The 21,015-nt window shown below is 40.0% G+C and overlaps 1 protein-coding gene across 1 annotated transcript in view; it reads right to left on the bottom strand.

The window, feature by feature from the left end:
* Window positions 1–21,015, bottom strand: part of tmeff2a (transmembrane protein with EGF-like and two follistatin-like domains 2a) — a 274,157-nt gene that overhangs the window by 223,092 nt on the left and 30,050 nt on the right. Inside the window, exon 2 of the mRNA XM_041807381.1 lies at window positions 11,562–11,671. Within this exon, the coding sequence (XP_041663315.1) occupies window positions 11,562–11,671 (110 nt within the window). The remainder of the gene's footprint in view (window positions 1–11,561; window positions 11,672–21,015) is intronic.

Here is a 21,015-nt window from a genome sequence, read left to right as displayed (position 1 = left end):
AGAAGACATACAGACATATGACACTCCAAATAAGCAGTAATTCTGGTTCTCAACATGAATGTTTCTTTAATGTACACTGGATGCTCTTTACTCTATACCATAAACATGCCAACAACCCTGTATACAGATAGTGTGTCCTGCAAATAGATACCACTTTGCAATATTGAAAAATCAAGAAATTATCAATACCATTTGCCCATATACCCAAAAAAAACATTACTTTTCAGTAAACCATTCTATGGTAAACAATTACACGAAATAGCATTGTTTTATGCCTTTAACACACTTAAAGCACTTTTACACTCCGTACCATATTAACCCACTCTTAAGGCATTCACACACCGATGGCAGTTTTGTCAAGTGACATTCTGCCCATCAGTACTAATCCAATAAATTGAGCTCATTTGCAACATATAGTTCCCAACTCTTTTCCCCAGCTATGTCTCTAAATTCTATAAAAATGTCTACATTTAAAATGTTGTTGCAATCTCTATCCATCCGTACATTTTCTTCCGCTTATCTGGGGTCAGGTTGCAAGGGCAGCAGGTGAAGCAAGTCAACCCAGACATCGCTCTCCCAGTAACATTTTCCAACTACTCCTGGGGGATTTCAAAGCATTCCCAGGCCAGATAAGATATATAATCCCTCCAGCAAGTTCTGGGTCTACCCGGGGTCTCCTTCCAGTTGGACATGCCTGGAAGACCTCCACATGGTGGTGACGGGGGCATCCTGATCATATGCCCCAACTACCTCAACTGGCTCCTTTCAACATGAAGGAGCAGCTGCTCTACTTCGAGATCCTTCTGGATACCCGAGCTCCTCACCCTATTTCTAAAGGCTGAGCCCAGCCACCCTCCTGAGGAATCTCATTTCAATTGCTTTAACCCGCAAACTTGTTCTTTTGGTCATTACCCAGAGTTCATGACCATAAGGTAAGGTTGGGACAAAGATCAACTGGTAAATTGAGAGTTCTGCTTTCCAGCTCAGTGCCTCTATGAGCGCTTAATTTCATCCTTTCTCAAAATGTTTTGGGTCTGAAATAAAAAACTTGGGCCACACCTGAAAGACGTGGCCATGTAGGCCCCTTATCAACTGTTGTATAGGACAAGGGAATATGAAGCAATGTTCCAGATATGTCTTAAGTGTTATTGATTTCCATGTTGTGCTTCAATGGCGAGGTCAATCCAGCAGCAAGTTAATTTTATGACAGGCTAATAAAAAGACTAGACAGACGGCTTCAATGCCTAAAGTAACCAACAAGCATCAATTAAGTTGATCTAAATTTCACTTAAAAGGGGTAAAGATAAGAATTGATGTTTTCAAAAATGGTTAATGTTTTGATTTCGGCTTTTGCTACAGGAAGCAGAGGTGACCTACACCCAGGAAGAAGAATTAAAGTGTTTTTAAACTCACGCTGTAGTTGATCACATTCCAGCTCGACTTTAAAGAGGACTGTGCTTCGCTGTGCCAGGCATATCCATCCATCTTCTACACCGCTTATCCCGTTTGGGGGGGGGGGGGGATGGGCTGGAGCCTATCCCAGCTGTCATTGGGCGAGAGGTGGGGTACGCCCTGGACTGGTCGCCAGTCAATTGCAGGGCTGACATATAGAGACAAACAGCCAGGCACGCTCACACTCACAGCCAATTTAGAGTCACCAATTAACCTAATGAACATGTCTTTGGTGGTGGGAGGAAGCCAGAGAACCCACGCATGCAGATGGAGAACATGCAAACTACGCACAGAAAGGCCCTGACCAGTAAGCGACCCAGGAACCTTCTTGTTGTGAAGCAACAGCGCTAACCCCTGTGCCGCCGTGCAGCCTGCACAGGTATATATGCACCAGTAAATATGCATGGATTTGTTGTTTGCCAAATTGGCCGACAGGACTAAGAGGAGTCCTGCCATCCTTTCTAAACAATCTTCACACACAGGCACTAGTGCTACTGGTGGAAATGGACACATACTCTCAAGGCAATGTGCGCTCATCACACAGGACTGTGTTCATGGTGGTAGTTAAAGCATCATTGTGGCTATTTTTCAACACCCTGGAATACAGTTTTACCAAATTACACATTTCTATACCAAAGTGAAAGAATATAGTAAAAGGAACAGTTAAGTCAGAATGTATAATGGTTAGGGACCTCTACAGAAGCATTACGCTTTCATGCTTTCATGCTGTTTTCTTTGTTTTTTTGTGCTTAACCATAAAATCACCAGATCAAGAATCTGAAGACGCTTCATTTTTAGATGTCTGTCCCAGAATCCAAACTTTTGAAACAAACCTTGATGAGAAGGAAAGGAGGGTAAGCAGCACTGCTAAAAACACATTCTGCTATAATATTAAATCAAAGATGCCTGCAAACCTGCTGCATCTTTTCAAACAAATATATGATAGCAAACATTTCATTCAAAGCTTTGGTTGAGTCTTGTGTGAACATATTCTTCATAGTCCATGCAATGCATTTTCATCAGTGCCTGTCCTGCAGGCCATTTCAATACAATGTTTGCAAATTTGTGTAAAAGTTAACCAACATATACAGTCAAAGTTCACTCAAAATTGCAAATGCATGCTCTGTTATGCCTTCTTTACTACTTAGTTTCAGGTTTAAAAGTTTGAATTTCAAATCAAAAGGTTTAAGAATAACAATAAGAATCCAGAATGTAGATTAATGTAACCTACATGCCTCTGATGGTGAAAAGATTTCTGATTATGCTTCTGGCAGGTAAAACTAGATCCTCCGCTGCGTTTTCTCTGCATAATTTGGACGACCTGTTGCACTGCTAAGCAGCATTTGCATTTCAGTGAAGTCAGGTCTCGACCGGTATTATACAGTATCTAACGTTAGCAGGTATCAGAAGCAGAAAAGAAAAATAAATGGAACAGGAAAAGGAAAATTCAAAAGATTTAAAACCAAAACTGCTGGAACACAGCTTGAAGAAAAGAACCAACATTTTACAGGTACAATGACGATACAATAAATCCTATCTATTTCTGAGGATGTAACACTGCGGTGTCTTTCTTTAAACATTAGAAAGTGTTTTAAATAACTGCTATGTACATTTTAAAAGTATTGTGAATGTTTCTGTTATTTTTATTCGATTCATTATTGTTTGTTTCATTTGAGTGGGTGATTTTAATCTTGTTTTATTTCATGATCTCAGACAAAACGGTTTAGCTAAGATTAAGTCATAGTTCTTAAGATTATCCTGCTTTTTCCTGTGTTGTGAAGTGTGTTATGAGTGATTTACAATCACTGATCTGCTCCAGAGATGATCAGAGCTGATTCGACTTGGGATCTTTCTCAAATATGTTTGATATCCATACTCAGAAATCCTGCTGTGGGGGGAACACAGAGGACAGCCAAATAGGCACGAGCAATATTGTTATGTGGAATGAAGCAATAGCCACTTAAAATGCAAGCTGATGAGAGAAGGAAGCACAACAAACACAGCCATGGCAAAAATTGGACACTTAAAGCAGGGAGTTTGGATGGACATCAGGAAGATTTCAAATTTTAATAGTGGAGACTCTGGTTGTTGGTGATCAAATCTGTCATGGTCATATTAAACGAGGTGCATGACGGTTGTGTCTTAGCTGTGTAATGACTTGGTTTTCTTTTCAGTGTGCAAACAAGTCAAGCTTTATTCCTTTGGGCGCCAGAGTTTTTTCAAGAAAATATTCAACTTTGATATCAAGATTTCAAAAGGCTGTAGCTTGAAAGTGTTGGAGATAAAGGCATACTGTAAATGAGAAGAATCTTCAGTATGACCCCAACTTTGTGATGGGAGTAAATTCGGCCCCCCTCCCCCAGCTTTGTATTTGATAAATTTACAGGTTCTGGCCCTGCCCTGGAGATGCATGATGTAATACAGCAACAGCAGCTTCATGAAGACAAACCACACAAACAGAGTTTAAGACCTTGCTAATCAGAAATCAGACTGTGGAATAAAAAGTCATCAGCTGACTTCAGAGAAAAAGTTGCAAGTAACGAGAGTGTCTACAGCAATGATACTCTAAATTTGGCTCTTTTGTGTCGAATTTTGGCTCTTTTAAGTATTATTTAGTTAAATAATTTCCCCAGAAAACTTTAAAAAAAGAGCATACCGATTAGCTAATCACACTCATTATAACATATCTAAATGGCTTAAGCATGGCTATGCTTCTTTTCTCCCTCTACAAGCTGCTTTTTGCAAACCTCCTCCACCCCAGCTCCTCCTTTATGTTATATATGACTTAATCAATGTCATTCTGCTGCCACTGATCCCTTCTCTGCTCTGAGTTTATTTTGTTTCTCTCTCTGGCTTAGGCTTTCCTCTTAGGCACAGGACAGGCAGGAACGCTCGCTGCTACTGCTTAATGCTTTCCACATAGGCTTGTGGAAGGGCAGGGGGATGCTAGAACAGTCAAATTTCCAGATATAAATAACGCTGTTCTATAGAAATGTAGTGGAGTAAAAACTGATATTTGCCCGTCAAATGAAGTGGAATACAAGTAAAAAGTCCCCCCAAAAAATGAAACTCAAGTAAAGAACAAATGCTCAAAAACCATTTTTAAGTACAGTACTTCAGTAATTCTACTTCATTACCATCCACCACTGCCAACAAGCTCCACCATTTGAAAGCTACAACAGTGCCTGCCTGCCGGGCTTTTACCTCATTTTTTACCTGCTGCACTGATTGGCCCATACTTAAAGTGACAGGACCAATCACCAATCACCTCCTGAAAAGTTCTGCCCTTCTCAAACTCTTCTTATGGGAGATTTTCCAAATGAACTTAAAATATATACCATGTAATGCGTATATGAAAAAGTCTATGGCGGGTCACGTTGGGTTAAGTATCAAGGAAATAACATTTGTTATAATTTGGCACTACATAAATAAAGCTGATTGATTGATAAAATTGTTGAAATGCATACAGTTTGCACAGTGGGGACTTTTTGGTTAAATTTTGTGCATAGAGCTTTGCAATTTTTTTTTTTTTTTTTGCAGTTGCAGCTTAAAAATTCAAAGAACCCAGAAATGACTATGATTCAGAAACAACTGACTAAACACAAATCTCTCTGTTGGAAAGGGAATAATCCTGTTTCCTCTTTTTAAAATCCTTTTAATTAGAACTTTATGCAAAAACAGATTTTCTGGAACAAAAGCTGTACAACACTGACACAAAAACCAACAAATCCTATCTGCATTTCAAGTTTGTGAGGCAAGAAAAACAATCCTATTCAGAGCTCTGACCTCCAATAACACATTACAAAAAGCATTACCAAGAGCTACAAAATGTGCCTTCTAACGTCTGGTGGGCAGTATTACTTCACAGAGCCATGAGCACACATATTTTAAGATTAAACAACCCTTCGGGGAATCAGACTTGTGACCTGTCATGAGCAGAATCAAAGTGACAGCCATCACTTTATCCCACAGCTGTTGTGGGATGAATTACAAAGTAATCTTATGTGATAGTTGGTGTTAGCTGACAGAAAGCAGAGCATTTTCAGGTACAAAAGGGCATGTTTTTTGTAGCTGTTACACTCTGCTTACTGAGAAACTCGTGGCTCTTTCATGAGTCAGTGTGAGGCGGATCTAATGCATCTTGGCAATGAATAGTGTCCATTGATCCCAGCACGCCAAACTCACTTCCTCTTCACACAGCCCTTTGCATGTCTCATCCTTTTTTTTTCATGTGGGAGCCTCCAAACCCATCCATAGATTCTGATCACTAGGATGAGGAGTTATACGACTTTGTGTCTCCTCTGACAGACCTGAACAAACTGCCAAAAGGAGAAAAATCCCAGATCTATTTATCTGACACTGATTAGGACTGACTGATGATTTCAGGGCACGGCAGCAATTGCGAGGCTAGGAAGGTCATGTTTGTGCTGATTGATGAAATAAAAATACTGCCATGGAAAACCCTCCAAACAGACAAACAGAAGAGCACGTAGCGTAGGTTGACCTCAGACCTGTGGTATTAAGCCAGAAATTGTGGTATGACCTGCTCTTTCCGGAGAGCACAGAGAGCGCCTCAGTGCACAGCGACGACGGTATCAGTGTGAGATCTCCTGAAGAGGAATGGAGCTGTAATGTCATTTATCTGCAGGCCTCTGTTAACGTTTGCTCCAAGGGGAAGTACGAAATTGAGATAAAAGCTTGTGACCAATTGAGTGTCAGCTTGCCTAGTGCCTGGCTGCGCTGATGACGTGCTGATAAAAGCGACGGATGAGAACACATGCTACCGCTTCAGATCTCAGTGGCTTCATTTATCAGGGGCCCTGCATAGGATATTAGTCTGCAGGGCTCGCAAACGTTATACCAAAATCAATACTCGGCTGACTGGTTTGCTCCGTTTTTATTATAGGTCTGGTCGTAAAGTTAAGTATGAGTCATTATCAAGAACAGCATAATTTCCCAGGTTTATGTCATCCACAAGCACCTCTCAGTCTTTGGTCTCATGAGTGGCCATCTTTTTTTATGAACGCAGTGAGCATAGTTTGGTCTAAAGGAGTGACACTGGAGTTTCATAGGAGCTATAAACATAGCTCTTACTATCACAGCCTCCTCTGGGACTAATGCTGTCCAATCTAGACAATGGACTTCGATCCAGTCAATTATATATAAATACCCTTGAAAATACTGCGCTGAGTTCAAACGTATACCACCATTTAATTCTTTCAGCTCCCGTAACTTTTCCTCCTTAGATAGGAAGTTTCAAAGTCAATCTAACATTGACTTTATCCGATTTTCACCTTTCGCTTGATTGCTACACTATGTTGCTATGACAGTGCAGGGTTTCCCATCTAATATCTGGACCAGTGGTTCCAACCTTTTTCCATATGGGCCCCCTACTCGTGTCTAAGCAAAGCTAAGGACCCACTTGAAAAACAAAACAAAAACATAAAACCATAAATTTTTGTTTTCACAGACAAAACCCCAATGTAATAGGACTACATAAACTTGTCCTTGATAAAAGAAACTATACGTCATTTCTATAGTGTTTTTATCCACTCTAGAAAAGAAAATAATAAAGGATATTTTAATTTTCGAGAAAAAAATGGAAAATCTCAAGTTTAAAAAGTAATACAATTGCAAGAATAAAACTTTTTCTTTTTTATTTATTACCTCTAAAGTCATAGATATCCATGGATCAAAATTTTAAATTTTTGAGACAACAGAGTGGAAATTTCAAAAACCCGAACCCTTTTTTTTGAGTTTGGTTTCTTCTTCATTTTTGACTTTCACTGTTGTAAATTCATGATGTTTGTATCAAAAATTCAGGCTTTTTTAACTCAAAAAGTTTACATTTTTCCTTGTAAATTTCGAACTTTTTAAACTCTGACATTCTTAGACTGATTTCTTGTAATTATAGAAACACTGTTTTGACTTTATTGCAAAAAAAAAAAAAGAATTCTTTATGCCTTTCGTTTGCCCTACGCTGTTGTACATTTCCTTTCTAATCATGATTTCAAAAATATATGTGCACATCTAATTTGGATATCGTCAGAGCAGATGGGGTCCTGCGCCCCTCTTGAGATCTTTGGCACCCCCTCTGGACCCCAGGTTGGGAACCACTGATCTAGACCATGGCGCTCCATGGCATGGTCTAATCTTTACCGCCATAGCCTCATCAGTGTTAATCGTCATGCTCAACAGTGAAGGGCCACGCACAGATGAGGATGGGGGTACTGCTTACATATACCGCGCCTTGAGCATATTTAAGTAATGCCAAACTTACTAAGACATGCTTAGTAGGGTGATAGCCTAGCTCACGCCCCATGTACGTAGGCAGCCCGGGTTCAAGGCCGGCATGCAGCCTCTTTCCCGCATGTCTTACCCTGACTCTCTCATTCCTGTTTCTGCTTCTATCAACTGTTCTCTTCTATAAAATAAAAGCATAAAAAACAAAAATATATCTTTAAAAAATATGCTAGTGATAGAGTATTCTTAAATGGCAAGTTAATGGCTGACAAGGCAAAGAGACAATCATTTCAAGGATTCTGGGAGGGCTAATCAGATTTCATGGGGCCTTGGTTGGCCCCAGCTATCACTGCCCCTGAAATGCCAGCAATATTGCTATTTGCTGCCATAATCCATCATGGCATTATTATTTTAGCTGGCAATATGTTTACTATTTACAGTGATGTCCTAATTTAGTCACAAAAAAACAGCATTGAATTTGACTTGTCAAAATGTTTGTCTACACAATTAGCATGGCAGCACCCCCCTGTGCTGAAACTAAGTGGAACAATACAGTTAGGCATAAGCTTAACATATTTCATTTTATTTCTAGAATTGGCTGAGGGCCAATCAAAAATGGACCATGGGTCACATTTGGCCCCCGGGCCATAGTTTGGACATTCCTGCCCTACATGCACCTGAGCCGTGCTGCGTGCACAGAGTGTGGTGCAGCAGACAGTCTGGAGCCTTTTCATGTTGCTCTAAAAATGCACCATATTGGTGCATTTCACTTGCCCATGGGGGAGCATGCCCTCAACCCCCTAGAAGGTTCAGAGACCACCATCAGAACATCCTGTGGGAAACACTGCAGTGGGGTGTGGTTCTGTCTAGAGAAGTGTGTTCAGCTTGGCAGCACTTGTTTGCACATCAGCCATCAGTTCAAAAGAAGCCCGGTAGCCCATCTTGGTACTGTTTGTATACACTGTGTTCCAAGTTTTTATGGAAATACAATTCCAGTTAAACATTTGATTTTTAGTTTTTCAATTAAAGTTTTGAATTGTGTTGCTTCTACTGTCAGTTAACATCATTGACATCAGTGGTCATCAATGGTAGGTGGCGACAAAAAGCCATTGACTTCTCCATAATTTGAGCAATACAAACCAAATGAATGAATTGAATTCTTGTCAAATTCTTGTGGAATTCAATACTGCAGCAATCAACAATACTTGTCAGACCCCCGAGACAGACTGATGATGAAGCCTCACCAACAGCAGTTATCTGTGCTACGCCTGTCAGGCTCTCCATTCTCTCCAACAAGAGCTACTGTTCTAATAATAGCAGACATGTCCATCAAACAATCTTGGTAATTTATGAAACAATGAGTCTAGGATTTCAGACAGAGGTAGACAAATGCAGGCTTGGTATTTCTAGTGAGCCACTTGTGTATTGTGGGCTGATCTAACAATGGTCATTAGTAGATTGCATAAGTAGTTGCAAGCTTTGGATGTTAGCTCCATATTGGAGGGATGTTTTATACCTACTGTTTTTTAACTTTTCAAAATTTTGCTTTTTTTTAAAATGGGAACTTTCAACTCTGTAATACATATCTTTGCTGACAATGATTACTATTGCTGCTGCTGTGTTTACAGAAACAGTCCAGGTCAACAGGTTGTTTGCAATCACATGATTAGGGAGTGGTGGACAGCCATTTGGAATGAATGAGAGCAGAGGACAGTTAGTACTTTACAGCTCTAAATGGACCTGCATGCTGCAATTATCAGCAAAAACTTAATGCATATATTGAATATGATTCCTACACTTTACAAAAAAAGTGATTTTTCCAACAGTTTAACTGATTTACCTGCAAACTTACTCAGTCCTGCAGACCTCAAATGGCACACTGGTGTGCCTTGAGCCAAGTCTTAGTGTGCCGTAGCAGTTTGTACAGCCATGCATAACTACTAAAACCAAATAGTAACTCAAATAAAGTTGCGACCAGTTTTTCAAGAAACACACATGCACTTATTGCTGTTTTTCATATGTGGCTGTTCTGTGAAAGAGGAGCTGAGGTGGAGGAGGGGTTGTAAAAAGTGGCTCGAAAAGGAACAGCAAAGCATAGCCAGGCTAGATAAGTTTAAATATGGCAGCATGAGAGCTATAAGCCAATAGATTGCTTAAAAGCAAATCAGCTGGCTGTCAGCTGATGAGGGCTTGTATGAGATCAGCTGATCTCAATTATACAGCAGTGATTGACTCCGTGGCCTACCTGAACTAATGCTATATGCTCGATTTACAGTATCATCATTTGAAACAGGCAATGTTGTAGAGATATGGATTTGGTGTGCCTTGAAATTTTGACTTGATCCGAGGTGTGTCTTGGGCAAAAAAAAAGGTTGAAAACCACTGCTCTTACATCAGCTAACCAGATGGAAGAAGACAAGAGTCTAGAGGAGTGAGCTAAGAGGATAGCTGATCTCTATAACATATAAATAACTCCTTATTTTGTCACAAATATGCTTATATTTGAAACATAAACCTTGTGGAGTATGAGACTCATTGCAATTATGTGAAACAGCTCTTTTATTTTGATCCATTGTAGCTAGCTTATATTTCAGTGCCAGTTTCCTTTCCTCCATTATTTAATCCTTATTTAAGAAGCGAAACAGGTACCAAATGAAGAGTCACTTGGGAGCCAAACAACCAGAAAACATGGGCAAGATCAGAGTAAAATGAGGTAAAACATGACAAAACTGCGCTGACAAAACCAGACTGCTTCAGGGAAACATACACGGGTGTTGTGTGACACCACTTGCCACTGTTTCTCCATGATTTTCTTTAAACTTTTTTCCTAAATATTTCACTCTCAGGACAGAAAAGTATCTTAAGAGTTAAGCATGTTAGATTTTCCCACTTTGAAAGCTTTGCATAGTTGTAAACAGTCACAAACATGGACGTTTGGTAGCCATTCTCTATGCAGAAATCACTACTTGGCCCCCATGGAGAGTTCTCTGCAGCAGTGTGATGTCTCTTGCAAAGACCTGACCTATTGCTAGTAAGCAAAGATACTATGGAAAATTTTCTTTTCAATGTTTTCCTGGCAGATTTGGTTATGTTTTCTTCTTGTTTAAAATGTACTGATATACAAAATTGACTTGTGGGCCACACTAGTTGGGTTCGGGGTCCATATCTGGCCCCCAGGCTGCCAGGTGCCCACTTCTGCACTTGAAGCAGGTTAGACAACCCTAATGTCCCATTAACACCAATGTTAAAATTCCCATTTTGACAATGAAATAACCACATTTACTGACTGGTTTCTGGTCTAAATTGCTTATCGACGAACACTAAGGGAGTGGGGAGCATGAGGCGCTCAGGTGAGTGGACGAACTACTGGACAGGTCGGTGAAATGTAACTGTTTGCCAGGAGGTCTTAGGCCCGCCTGAGCTTCACCTGGTCACCAGTTTCAAAGGTTTACGAAACTCTGCTTTGGTAACCAGTGGATGATAACACTGACATTACTTCCATGTTTCATACAGTCTAAGGGCTAAACCTTGAGAGCATCCAAGCTAGAGGACGAGTCTGTTACCAACAAACAAAAAGGGAATGAAAAATGAACACGAATACAACTCTAGGCATCAGACTAATTACTCATGCTAGTGGTTGTGTCTTAATTTAGAGCAGAAATAACCTTGTTTGATCCATTCCCAACACTATGCCCCCTTGTTTTTGGTTTTGTAGTCGCTTGAAAAAGAACACATCCATTAAATTCTGCTGCAGCTCCAAGGAAACAGCTTCAACTTGCAGAACATAATCAAGTCAATTAACACCAAAGACAGCTCATAAGAAACCAGAGCGGTGGAGTGATAAAATAAAAAACAACAGATCTTACCTTGAAGTCGCAAATGCAAGTCACCATGTTCCCAATTCTTAGACACTCCCCATCGAACTTGCATGTGTTGGTGTCGCACAGAAACAGGTCTGTGTCCCGGTCATCATAACCTGGAGGAGCAGAGCCAAAAAGAGACGTCAGTGACTAAGTGCTTCTCTCTTCATCCCTCAAGCAGCTCAGAGCTGAACTCCACTCAGGGTCAGTCATAATGAGAGTCTACCATTAGTCATGGCTCCCACAGCACGATACACACTTTGATCACACACTGTGCACTTTGAAAAGACAATGCTAGTACGTATTCTTGTCCTTAGCTGCCAACATGATGAAATGCATTTAAAAAACACTGGTCCCAGGACTCTACTGGTGGGATGAACAAAGGATTCTTCTTCATTTGGTGTTTTGATGATGGTGGAGGAGAACACTGCCTATTGTGTCAGTCCAAAATCCCCCATAGGTGTTCAATGGATGTGACATCTGGTGTCTGCCAGAGCCTATCACTCACATCATTTTCTGCGCTGTATGAAAGACTCTCCATCCTCTTTGTTTCCCAGATAATATATTCAGCTTTTTCCTTGTAATATTTGTTTGTTTACATCAGCACTGATGGCTGGGGCGTTGTCCTGCAGAAGCAAACCCGGTGCATGATCCGATTCAGGCTGCGTTAGAGATCTCAAATGACTCCAACAAAGTATCCTGAATCAAATCAGAGTCACATGGGCATGTGGCTGTAGACTGAGCTTGAGGCTATTAGTCTGCCTGAACTGATTGCTTACAGAAAGAAGCCCCTGTGTACATGTCAGTATTTGCATTTCAAGTGCATAGGTCAATATTCGACAGCTGACATGGTTATGTTAATTGAAGGAGATTATACTGATACTCCCGGAAGAGGCAATAAACCCTTTGGCGTAACGCCATTACTTTTGAGGTAAAAGAAATAAATTGTTTTTTTTTAGAAAATGGTGTTGAGGGGTGTGGAAAAAGTATTTGCCCCTTTTCTGATTCCTTTTCCCTTGCATTTTTGTCACGCTTCAATGTTTCAGATCATGATGCAAGATTTTTTTTAATTGATTATTTTATTTAGAGGTGGAAAAAAAGCCATCTAAACCTACCTGGCCCTATGTGAAAAAGTCATTGTCTCCTAAAACTAAACCTAATACCTAGGTTGTGCCACCCTTGGTGGCAACAGCTGCAAGCTAGCATTTGCAATAACTGGCAATGAACCTTTCAGTAGAGGTTTTCTGGTCCACTCTTTTTTGCAGAATTGCTCAAATTCAGCCACATTGGAGCGTTTTCCAGCATGAATGTCCTGTTTATGATCATGCCACAGCATCTAAATCAGATTTAAGTCTACAGATTCCAAAATGGACCGACCCAACCCTGAGTTGTCTCAACTCAGCAGGGTTGGATTATGGGCTTGACCCAGCGGGTTTTGTTATGTTTTTGACCTCTAAACTGGGTAAAAATGACAGGTTGTTGGGTAAAAGCAACCAAAAACGAGGCTATAAAAGACCAGACGGGGTATATTATCCCTCCAGCACATTCTGGGTCTTCCCTGAGGTCTCCTTCCAGTCAGACCTGACCAGAGTAAAAGTCCTCATTGTCCTTCCTCTCATAGGCCAGCCCCCTCCACATTCAGGAAGTGACCAACTTAGTGGATGACTTCACTCATGGTGCATCCGTGCTTAACACAGAAACAACAATAATTCACCAAAAACATGAGCAATGGAATCCATTTACAGATCAATGTATATCACACAACATCTTAACACATATAATTGCATCTAAAACACATAAAAAATAAATAAATAAATAAAAAACATTAAGCAACTGATTTTACTGGGTAACTAATTCTAGCCCAGCATTTATGGTTGTAATTTTTTCTCTTTATTAGCAGGTATTAATTTGCTTTTATTGCTGTTAATATCTGGCAGTGTGGCTGGTCTCCTGCCCTTCCATAAGCCTATGTGGAAAGCATCAAGCAGGAACAGCACACACTCCTGCCTTTCCTGTGCCTACAAGGGAAGCCTGAGGCAGAGAGAGAAGCAACAATAAACCCAGAACAGTGAAGGCATCAATGACAACAGAATGACACGGATTAAGTCTTAAAGGAGGAGCTGGGGTGGAGGAGGGTAGAAGCAGCTTGCAGGGGGAGCAGCACATCATAACCAGGCTAGAGCAGCTTAATATGAAAACATGCAATTAGACAATAGCGTGCTTAGAGTGAATCAGCTGGTCGTCAGCTGCTGAGGGCTTGCATGAGATCAGCAAATCTCGATTATATGGCAGCACTCAACTCTGTGGCCTGCCTGAACAGATGCTATACCCTCGATTTTGTTTTTCTTAGTCGTTCAGAAGTGGCCCAAGTGTGCTTGAGCTCGGGGTCACACACTGATGGCCAGACATTCTCCTTCAGGATTTTCTAGCAGAGAGCAGAATTCATGGTTCCATCAATTACAGCAAGCGGCCCAGATCCTGAAGAAACAAAGCAGCCCTAGACTGTCACACTAGCACCATGTTTAACTGTTCGTATGATGTTCTTTTTATGAAATGCTGTGACTGGATGAACACCTTCCAAAATGTTCAACTTTTGTCTTAACAGCCAACAGAATATTTCCACAAAGTCTTGGGGATCAAGATGTTTTCAGCAAATGTAAGACGAGCCTTTTGGTTCTTTCTGGTCAGCAGTGAGTTTGGCCTTGGAACTCTCCCATGGATGCTATTTTTGCCAAGTCTCTATCTTACTGAATCGTGAACACTGACTTTGACTGAGTCAGGTGAGGCCTGCAGGTTTTTAGATGTAGTCCTGGGTCTTTCATGACCTTCTGGGTGAGTCTATGATGAGCTCTTAGACTAATTTTGGAAGGCCATCCACTCCTGTGCAGGTTCACCACTGTCCCAAGTTTCCTCCATTTGTGGGTAATGATTTTCACTATGGTTTGCTGGTGTCCTAAAACTATAGAAATGGCTTTGCAACCCTTCTCAGACTGATTGATGCCAATTACTTTGTTTCTGACCAGTTCTTGAATTTCTTTAGATGGCAGCATGACATGTTGCTTTTTTAAAGATCTTTCAGTCTACTTCACTTTGTCAGACACATTCCATTTAAAGGATCTCTTGATTAACAGGACTGGCAATGATCAGGATTTGTATTCATTCAGGTTATCTTTCTCTAATATAAAAAAGTATTCAATGATCCAGTGTGATGAATATGCAAAAAAGACATCAGGAAGGGAGAATATACTTTCCCCACGCACTGTAAATAGTAATAACCATTACTGGTGTAAAGTTAAACACATTATGATATGACACTAAATATATTTGCACAGGTATGAGTCATCCAGTCATTATGTGCAAACAAATTATACAAGCATTTTACTTTGCAGGGTAAAAGCCTGCGACTTATAATTTTCTAATGATAGATATCATGAAAGGATGTGATTTATGTCTATTTTGGGAGGCTGTATTCCCAAAAGAAGACTCACAGTTTGTTTAGAGAGTGTGGATTTAGAGAGCAAAAAAACATTACATTATTATGCATCTCTACATCTGCTAGATCAGTGTTAAGAGACTCTCGAGCCTGACTGATAAAGCAATGCTTTTATGAGCTTACCACTGATGTATCACTATCTGCATTAATCTTCAGATATGCAAAAGAACATTCCAGCACACTCTGAACTGCTGGTTTGTATTTCAGTTGCTTTTTGAAGTTGAGCCTTATGCTTTCTTTGACATTTTTCTATTTGGCACGTATACAATGCTCCCTAGTTAGGCTTATTTCATCTCTTGTTGTAACATAAGTGCAGCACAGTACAGATCCTTGGCTTGAAAGAGCTTTTATGAAGCTGTAGTCCACTGTGCATGACAAAGAGGCTGGCAGTGTCATGTCCAAGACTGTACTTGTCTGTCTAAGGGCTTTATTTTAACTGTCTGTCAAAAGTGTAGTGATTTAGGGTTTGCCTGACAACTTGTTGCGAGTTATGATCACACAATCTGGGTTAAAGAAGAGTGAAGGCAGCAAAGAAGGATAATCAAGTCCTTGATTTACACACAAGCATGTTTTGGACCTAACATGGATCAAACCAGAGCATCAGGTCTAATGTGCTATATGACTCACTTGCAGGCTGGCATGTCATTATTTACACGCTGGATTTTAGTCTTTGTTTTCGTACAGACCAAACTCAAGCCAGCCTTTTCAACTTCTAATTAGTGCCTTAGTTAGGATCCAGGAATGATCAATTATTTATCATGAATGTATGCATGAAAAATTCAGAAACGGATTCATGAATTCAACAAAATATAAGTAACGCACATGGATTTATAGTATCTCTTGAATGACTCTATATGGTCTATTAATGACTTTTGGCTTTGCAGCTTATTTGGCTTATTTACTGGTCTTTAGCCAGTTTCACAGGTGGATGTCCAGCAGACAGAGAGATTAACAGCCAAAATGTCCGGCTGAAAAATATGCCAGTTACCAAAAAAGTAAACTCAAAGCAATATAAATCAAAGGCTTAAAAGCTACTGAAAACTATGCAGGCAGAGCAACAGTATGGAATGATTTATTATAGGTTATGTTTTAATATAAGCAGAAATGTTCTTATCTATAGATATGATAATTCAATTTTTAAGCTAATACCTGCCAATAGAAATATACTGATTATATCTTCCATCCTTAATTCACTCTTCACAAAGAAACAAACATTCAGATGTTCAGGCATCACACTACAGAGCACACATGCTGTGTTTGAATGGGAGAGTGTGTGCGCTCTGTTTACCACACATCACAGCATGTAGCACAGTAATACAGTTACTTTCAATTATCTTGTTTTTATGACTGTGGAAATTTAAAATCATAACAGTAAATGAAACTCAATCAGTCGCCCAGCATTAACAACAATAACCCTCTTTCTACTCCCATATCTACCTTGCAGCTCAGCTGATGAAGCAGTCCCACTTTTGCAGAGATATGACAGTTTAATGAAGAGACAGAGGACCTGCCTTTAACCTCACTAGCTGAAATATACCGAAAACTGAGGTAAGGTCAGGGTTCACAGCTCCTGCATGTTTTGCCCGAGTCGTACCTGAGACCTAACCTTGCAAAGCAGTGATTTACCAGTCTGTCATCAGGCATGTCCATCTTGAAAAGCTTCAATCCACAACATTTGCAAAGAGCCAAAAATGGACCAATCAGCATCATTTGAGGGGAATGAGGCGGTAGCTACAGGTGGGGTCTGGTTATAGGCTGCAGTTTTATGAGAACTGGACCACATTTCTGTACCAAATAATGAGCAAAAACAGAACTGAAAGCTTTTCACGAAGGAAAAAAATGATTAAGCACTAGTCCCAGCCAGCTTTTATCCTTGGAAGATGGATTGACCTGTGTTTCCCATCTGAACAGTTTGGACCTGGTTAGAAATTGACAGGACCAATCAGCATTGAGGGGCAGTACTTTCAGGGGCGGCAGAGTCACGATGTAAGCAAGCAGCAGCAAGAGGCCGGGGCCATTATGGCGGAAAACATTAGCGTGGATGCTGCTAAAGCGCCAGTTTTATCAGAACTTGACAACATTTCTTTGTTAAAAGAAGAATAAAGAACAGCAGTGAGTTTTTTTCTTTTCAAAAACTTCAAAAGTCGTGTACTGACATGTCTACTGTTGCCATGGTTCACGTTATGCAGTTCTCTATGGAGTTAGGGGCGCAGCTCGGTAGCAGCTACGCCACATGTTTGTCGCTCTGATTGGCCAATAAAGATGTGACAGACAGAACATTCATCCAATCACCCTCTGAGTTTTTTTCAAAGCCTCTGCCTTTTCCCAAACACCGTCTATGGGAGGTTTTCCAGATGGGTGTGAAAAACAAATCCATCTGGCATGTGAGGTTAGCCAGCTTTGGCATCACTTCATGATTGTTGCAGGTGAGGTTTGCCACTGTATACAATAGCTACTGCCATGGTAGCTATTGGCACAGATGTAGCTGAAGTGTAGAGACAATTTCATATAAACTGAACCACAGTATTTTACTAAAACAAGAGTGAAGAGAAGTTTTTGTACGTTTCAGTGAGTCTCTGAGTTTCGCAGAGAAACTCAGCCACATTACAGTAGAACCAGCCTGTAGACTATTTTGTCTAATCGCTCTGATTGCCTGTAATGTGACAAACAGAACACTTGTCAAATCACATTATAAGAATTTTTTGAAAGTCCTGCCTTCCCATATGCTTTCTATGGGAGATTTTCCAGAAGAATGTGCAACATGTAGATTCAGTTGATATATAAAACAGTCTATCTGTTATGTCAGATAACCTGAGACCACCTCCTCCAGCAGACTTTGGCTTTGTGTCTGAGTCTGGTAATGTTGTGTTAACGCTGACCACATAGATTTTATGATAAACATATTCAAGGATGCTAACAGTGGCAAAGATTTATTTATTTTTTTTAAAGTAAGCTGGGGGTAAAAAGGACACTGTATCAGGGCTGCACGCCACGACACATATAAAATAGGGCTTTGACAGCCGTGGACACATTATTGCAAAGTTATTGCATTTTGAATCCAACACAAATAAGCTTAGAGTGATTTGAATTAAATTTAAAAATAAAGTCAGAGCTGTCTCACACAGCAGAGTCATTGTGGTAAATATACACTGTGCGCTCTGATAGAATGGCTGTATTTATGTTGATTAAACATTGTAATTTAAAGAGGTAACTTTGCCTTCTGGTTGGGGTAATTAACTGAAACCACGTGCTCCATTTGCTGGTGGATAGAAAGTAAATTTTGACTTGAAAGTCTGAAGCATTTGAAAACATTCAGTGAAGTATAAAATATGACAAATCCTGTTATCTAAGTGCAGCAGAATGCGTGGTGAAGTTGGAATTTGAAGCTGACGATATCAAAGATACTAATCATGAAAATGAACAGTGTGGGTTTGTTCCTTTATTTGTTTCAGTTCATGCTTTGTGTCCTCATGAAAAATTGTTGAAAACAGGAAGTATGCGTACCAAATCTGAACCCTTGTGACAGAGATCAAATCAACATGTATTGTTCATGACTGCTGCATACAAATCAAGTTAAAGCCAGTTAAGTCTTTTGTTTATAACATTGTTCATTAAGGCATGTGTGAAAAAGGCATCTTCCTATTGGTGACAGTGTCACTTTAAAACATTTAAATCACCTGTATTAGGCAGGCGATGCAGTGTTCATAAATACCTCCTCTCTGACTGCTCATGCAGCAATTTTGTTTTGTAATGCGGCTCTCTACAGAGAGAATAAATGTCAAGTTCAGCTAACAGCTCTCCTGCAGCAGGTAAGATGTCACTGTCAGGCTCAAGGACACTTCAACATGTTTTCTTTTATCGTTACACTCATACTGTTCAGCTCCCCCTGCACAAAGCTCAACTGTATGTTTTAAGTCACACATGGCCAGGGCTTTCATGTGCCTCTGAAAAAAGTTTAACATTGGCCCCAAGATATTTACATTACTGTTTACAACTACAGCTTTATTGCAGTTATTATTATGAGTAGCATGCTGACGCTGATGGGGAAGGGGTGAAAAATCATATATTTCACATACCTCCATGAATTTAAAGACTTTGATTGTGAATTCAAATATGGTTTTGCTTGACAGTGTGACAAATATGCCCTGATGTGGCTAGATCAGTGACAGCTGTCCGGTCTGCACACCAAGGATGACGCAAATAAATAACACAAAAATGCAAATTTTGAGACGTCTTTCTATGCAGATCAGTAAGCAATTGATTTTCCTGATCCATTATGCAAATTCTACAAAATATTCATGCTGTGAAAAGTCTGCAGTGCACTATCCTCTGTTAAACTGGGATACTGGGAAAAGAGCAGAAGGTAAAATGTATTTTTTTTTGTCTCTCTGTTAAGAGCACACACGAGGTTTGTGGCAATTTAAATCGTATTACATGCAATGTTAGTCATGTGACCTGAAGCGGGTCATTCTGACACTTCTGTGTTGTTTGATGTAAACCAAAACCACAAGTTTTCTCATTTGACTAACCTACAATAAATCCTGTCTAATCTCAACCTCAGAAAGGCTGGCTATCTATGGGGTTTTTCTGATACCAGCGCTAAATCGACACTTTCTATAAGGTGTTGGTGCCTAAATGGTGCCTGAATCAATTCTTCTGAGGGGAAAAAACATGTTGAATGTCAGGGTATCATAAATAATTTGCAGAAATATCTTTTGTAAGATGCCAGTCAAACATGGGATATAAAAGGAAACCGGTGTAACTTAACACACAAATCACAAAAATTCAATAACAGATGTCTTGCCATTCATTGGGTGGCCAGGTATCAAAATAAAGCATTAATTCCTGTGGTGTTTTTGGTCCGGTAAGTATCAGATGTGTTGGTACTGGATTTCGATACTCATCCCTAACCCTCAGCAGTAAGAAAGCTGAGCACTGTGCATTCAGAGTGTCTGTCTTCTGCTTATATCTCCAGGCTACAGGTGACACTGCTGCTGCCACACTGGCACAAATGCTTGAGTTCAAGAGGCTGACCTTAAGTAAGTACACTCCCACTAACAGCAGCAACTTGTCCTGGAATTAACTGATATAGGGTAGAGCAGGGATGTGTAGATCATTTACTTTACAGTGCTGCAGTGAATGCAAATCACAGCAGAATGACACGGTGAGCTTCCATAGCAGAAGTTACTCTGATGGGGCTGTTCAGGTCTGCTTAACACTTCAAACATCAATACTAGTGCATCTCAAAAAATTAGAATATCATGAAAAAGTTCAATATTTGTTGTCACTTGTTTCTGAAAGTGAAACCCATATATTATATAGACTCATTACACACAGAGTGAAGTATTTCAAGCCTTTATTTCTTGAAATGTTGATGATTATGGATGAGATGAGAGACACCAGACCCAACAATGCAGATGACCTGAAGACCGCTATCAAAGCAACCTGGGCTTCCATTACACCTGAGCAGTGCCACGGGCTGATCGCCTCCGTGCCACGCCACATTGATGCAGTAATTCATGCAAAAGGAGGCCCAACCAAGTATTGAAGGCATAGAAATGAACATACTTTTCAGAAGCCTGACAGTTCTGTTGAAAATATCCCTTTTTTAATGATCTTAAGGAATATTCTAATTTTTTGAGACACTAAATTTTGGGTTTTCTTATCTGTAAGCCATAATCATCAACATTTCAAGAAATAAAGGCTTGAAATACTTCACTCTGTGTGTAATGAGTCTATATAATATATGGGTTTCACTGTCAGAGACAAGTGACAAAAAATATTGAACTTTTTCATGATATTCTAATTTTTTGAGATGCACTAGTAGATATGGTTTCTGACATTCAAATAACACAGCATTCGTAAAACTTATGAAGGAACAAATCACTCTGTCCACCTTTTTCTTCCCCCATTTTCTCCTTACAGTATTGTATAGAACTTTTAGGCCTGTTTGGACCTTTGCAGCTG

Source organism: Cheilinus undulatus, linkage group 15, assembly GCF_018320785.1.
Source record: "Cheilinus undulatus linkage group 15, ASM1832078v1, whole genome shotgun sequence".
NCBI lineage: Eukaryota > Metazoa > Chordata > Actinopteri > Labriformes > Labridae > Cheilinus > Cheilinus undulatus.
The sequence above is the reverse complement of the archived record's forward strand: the minus strand, read 5'-3'. Positions and strand labels throughout refer to the sequence as shown.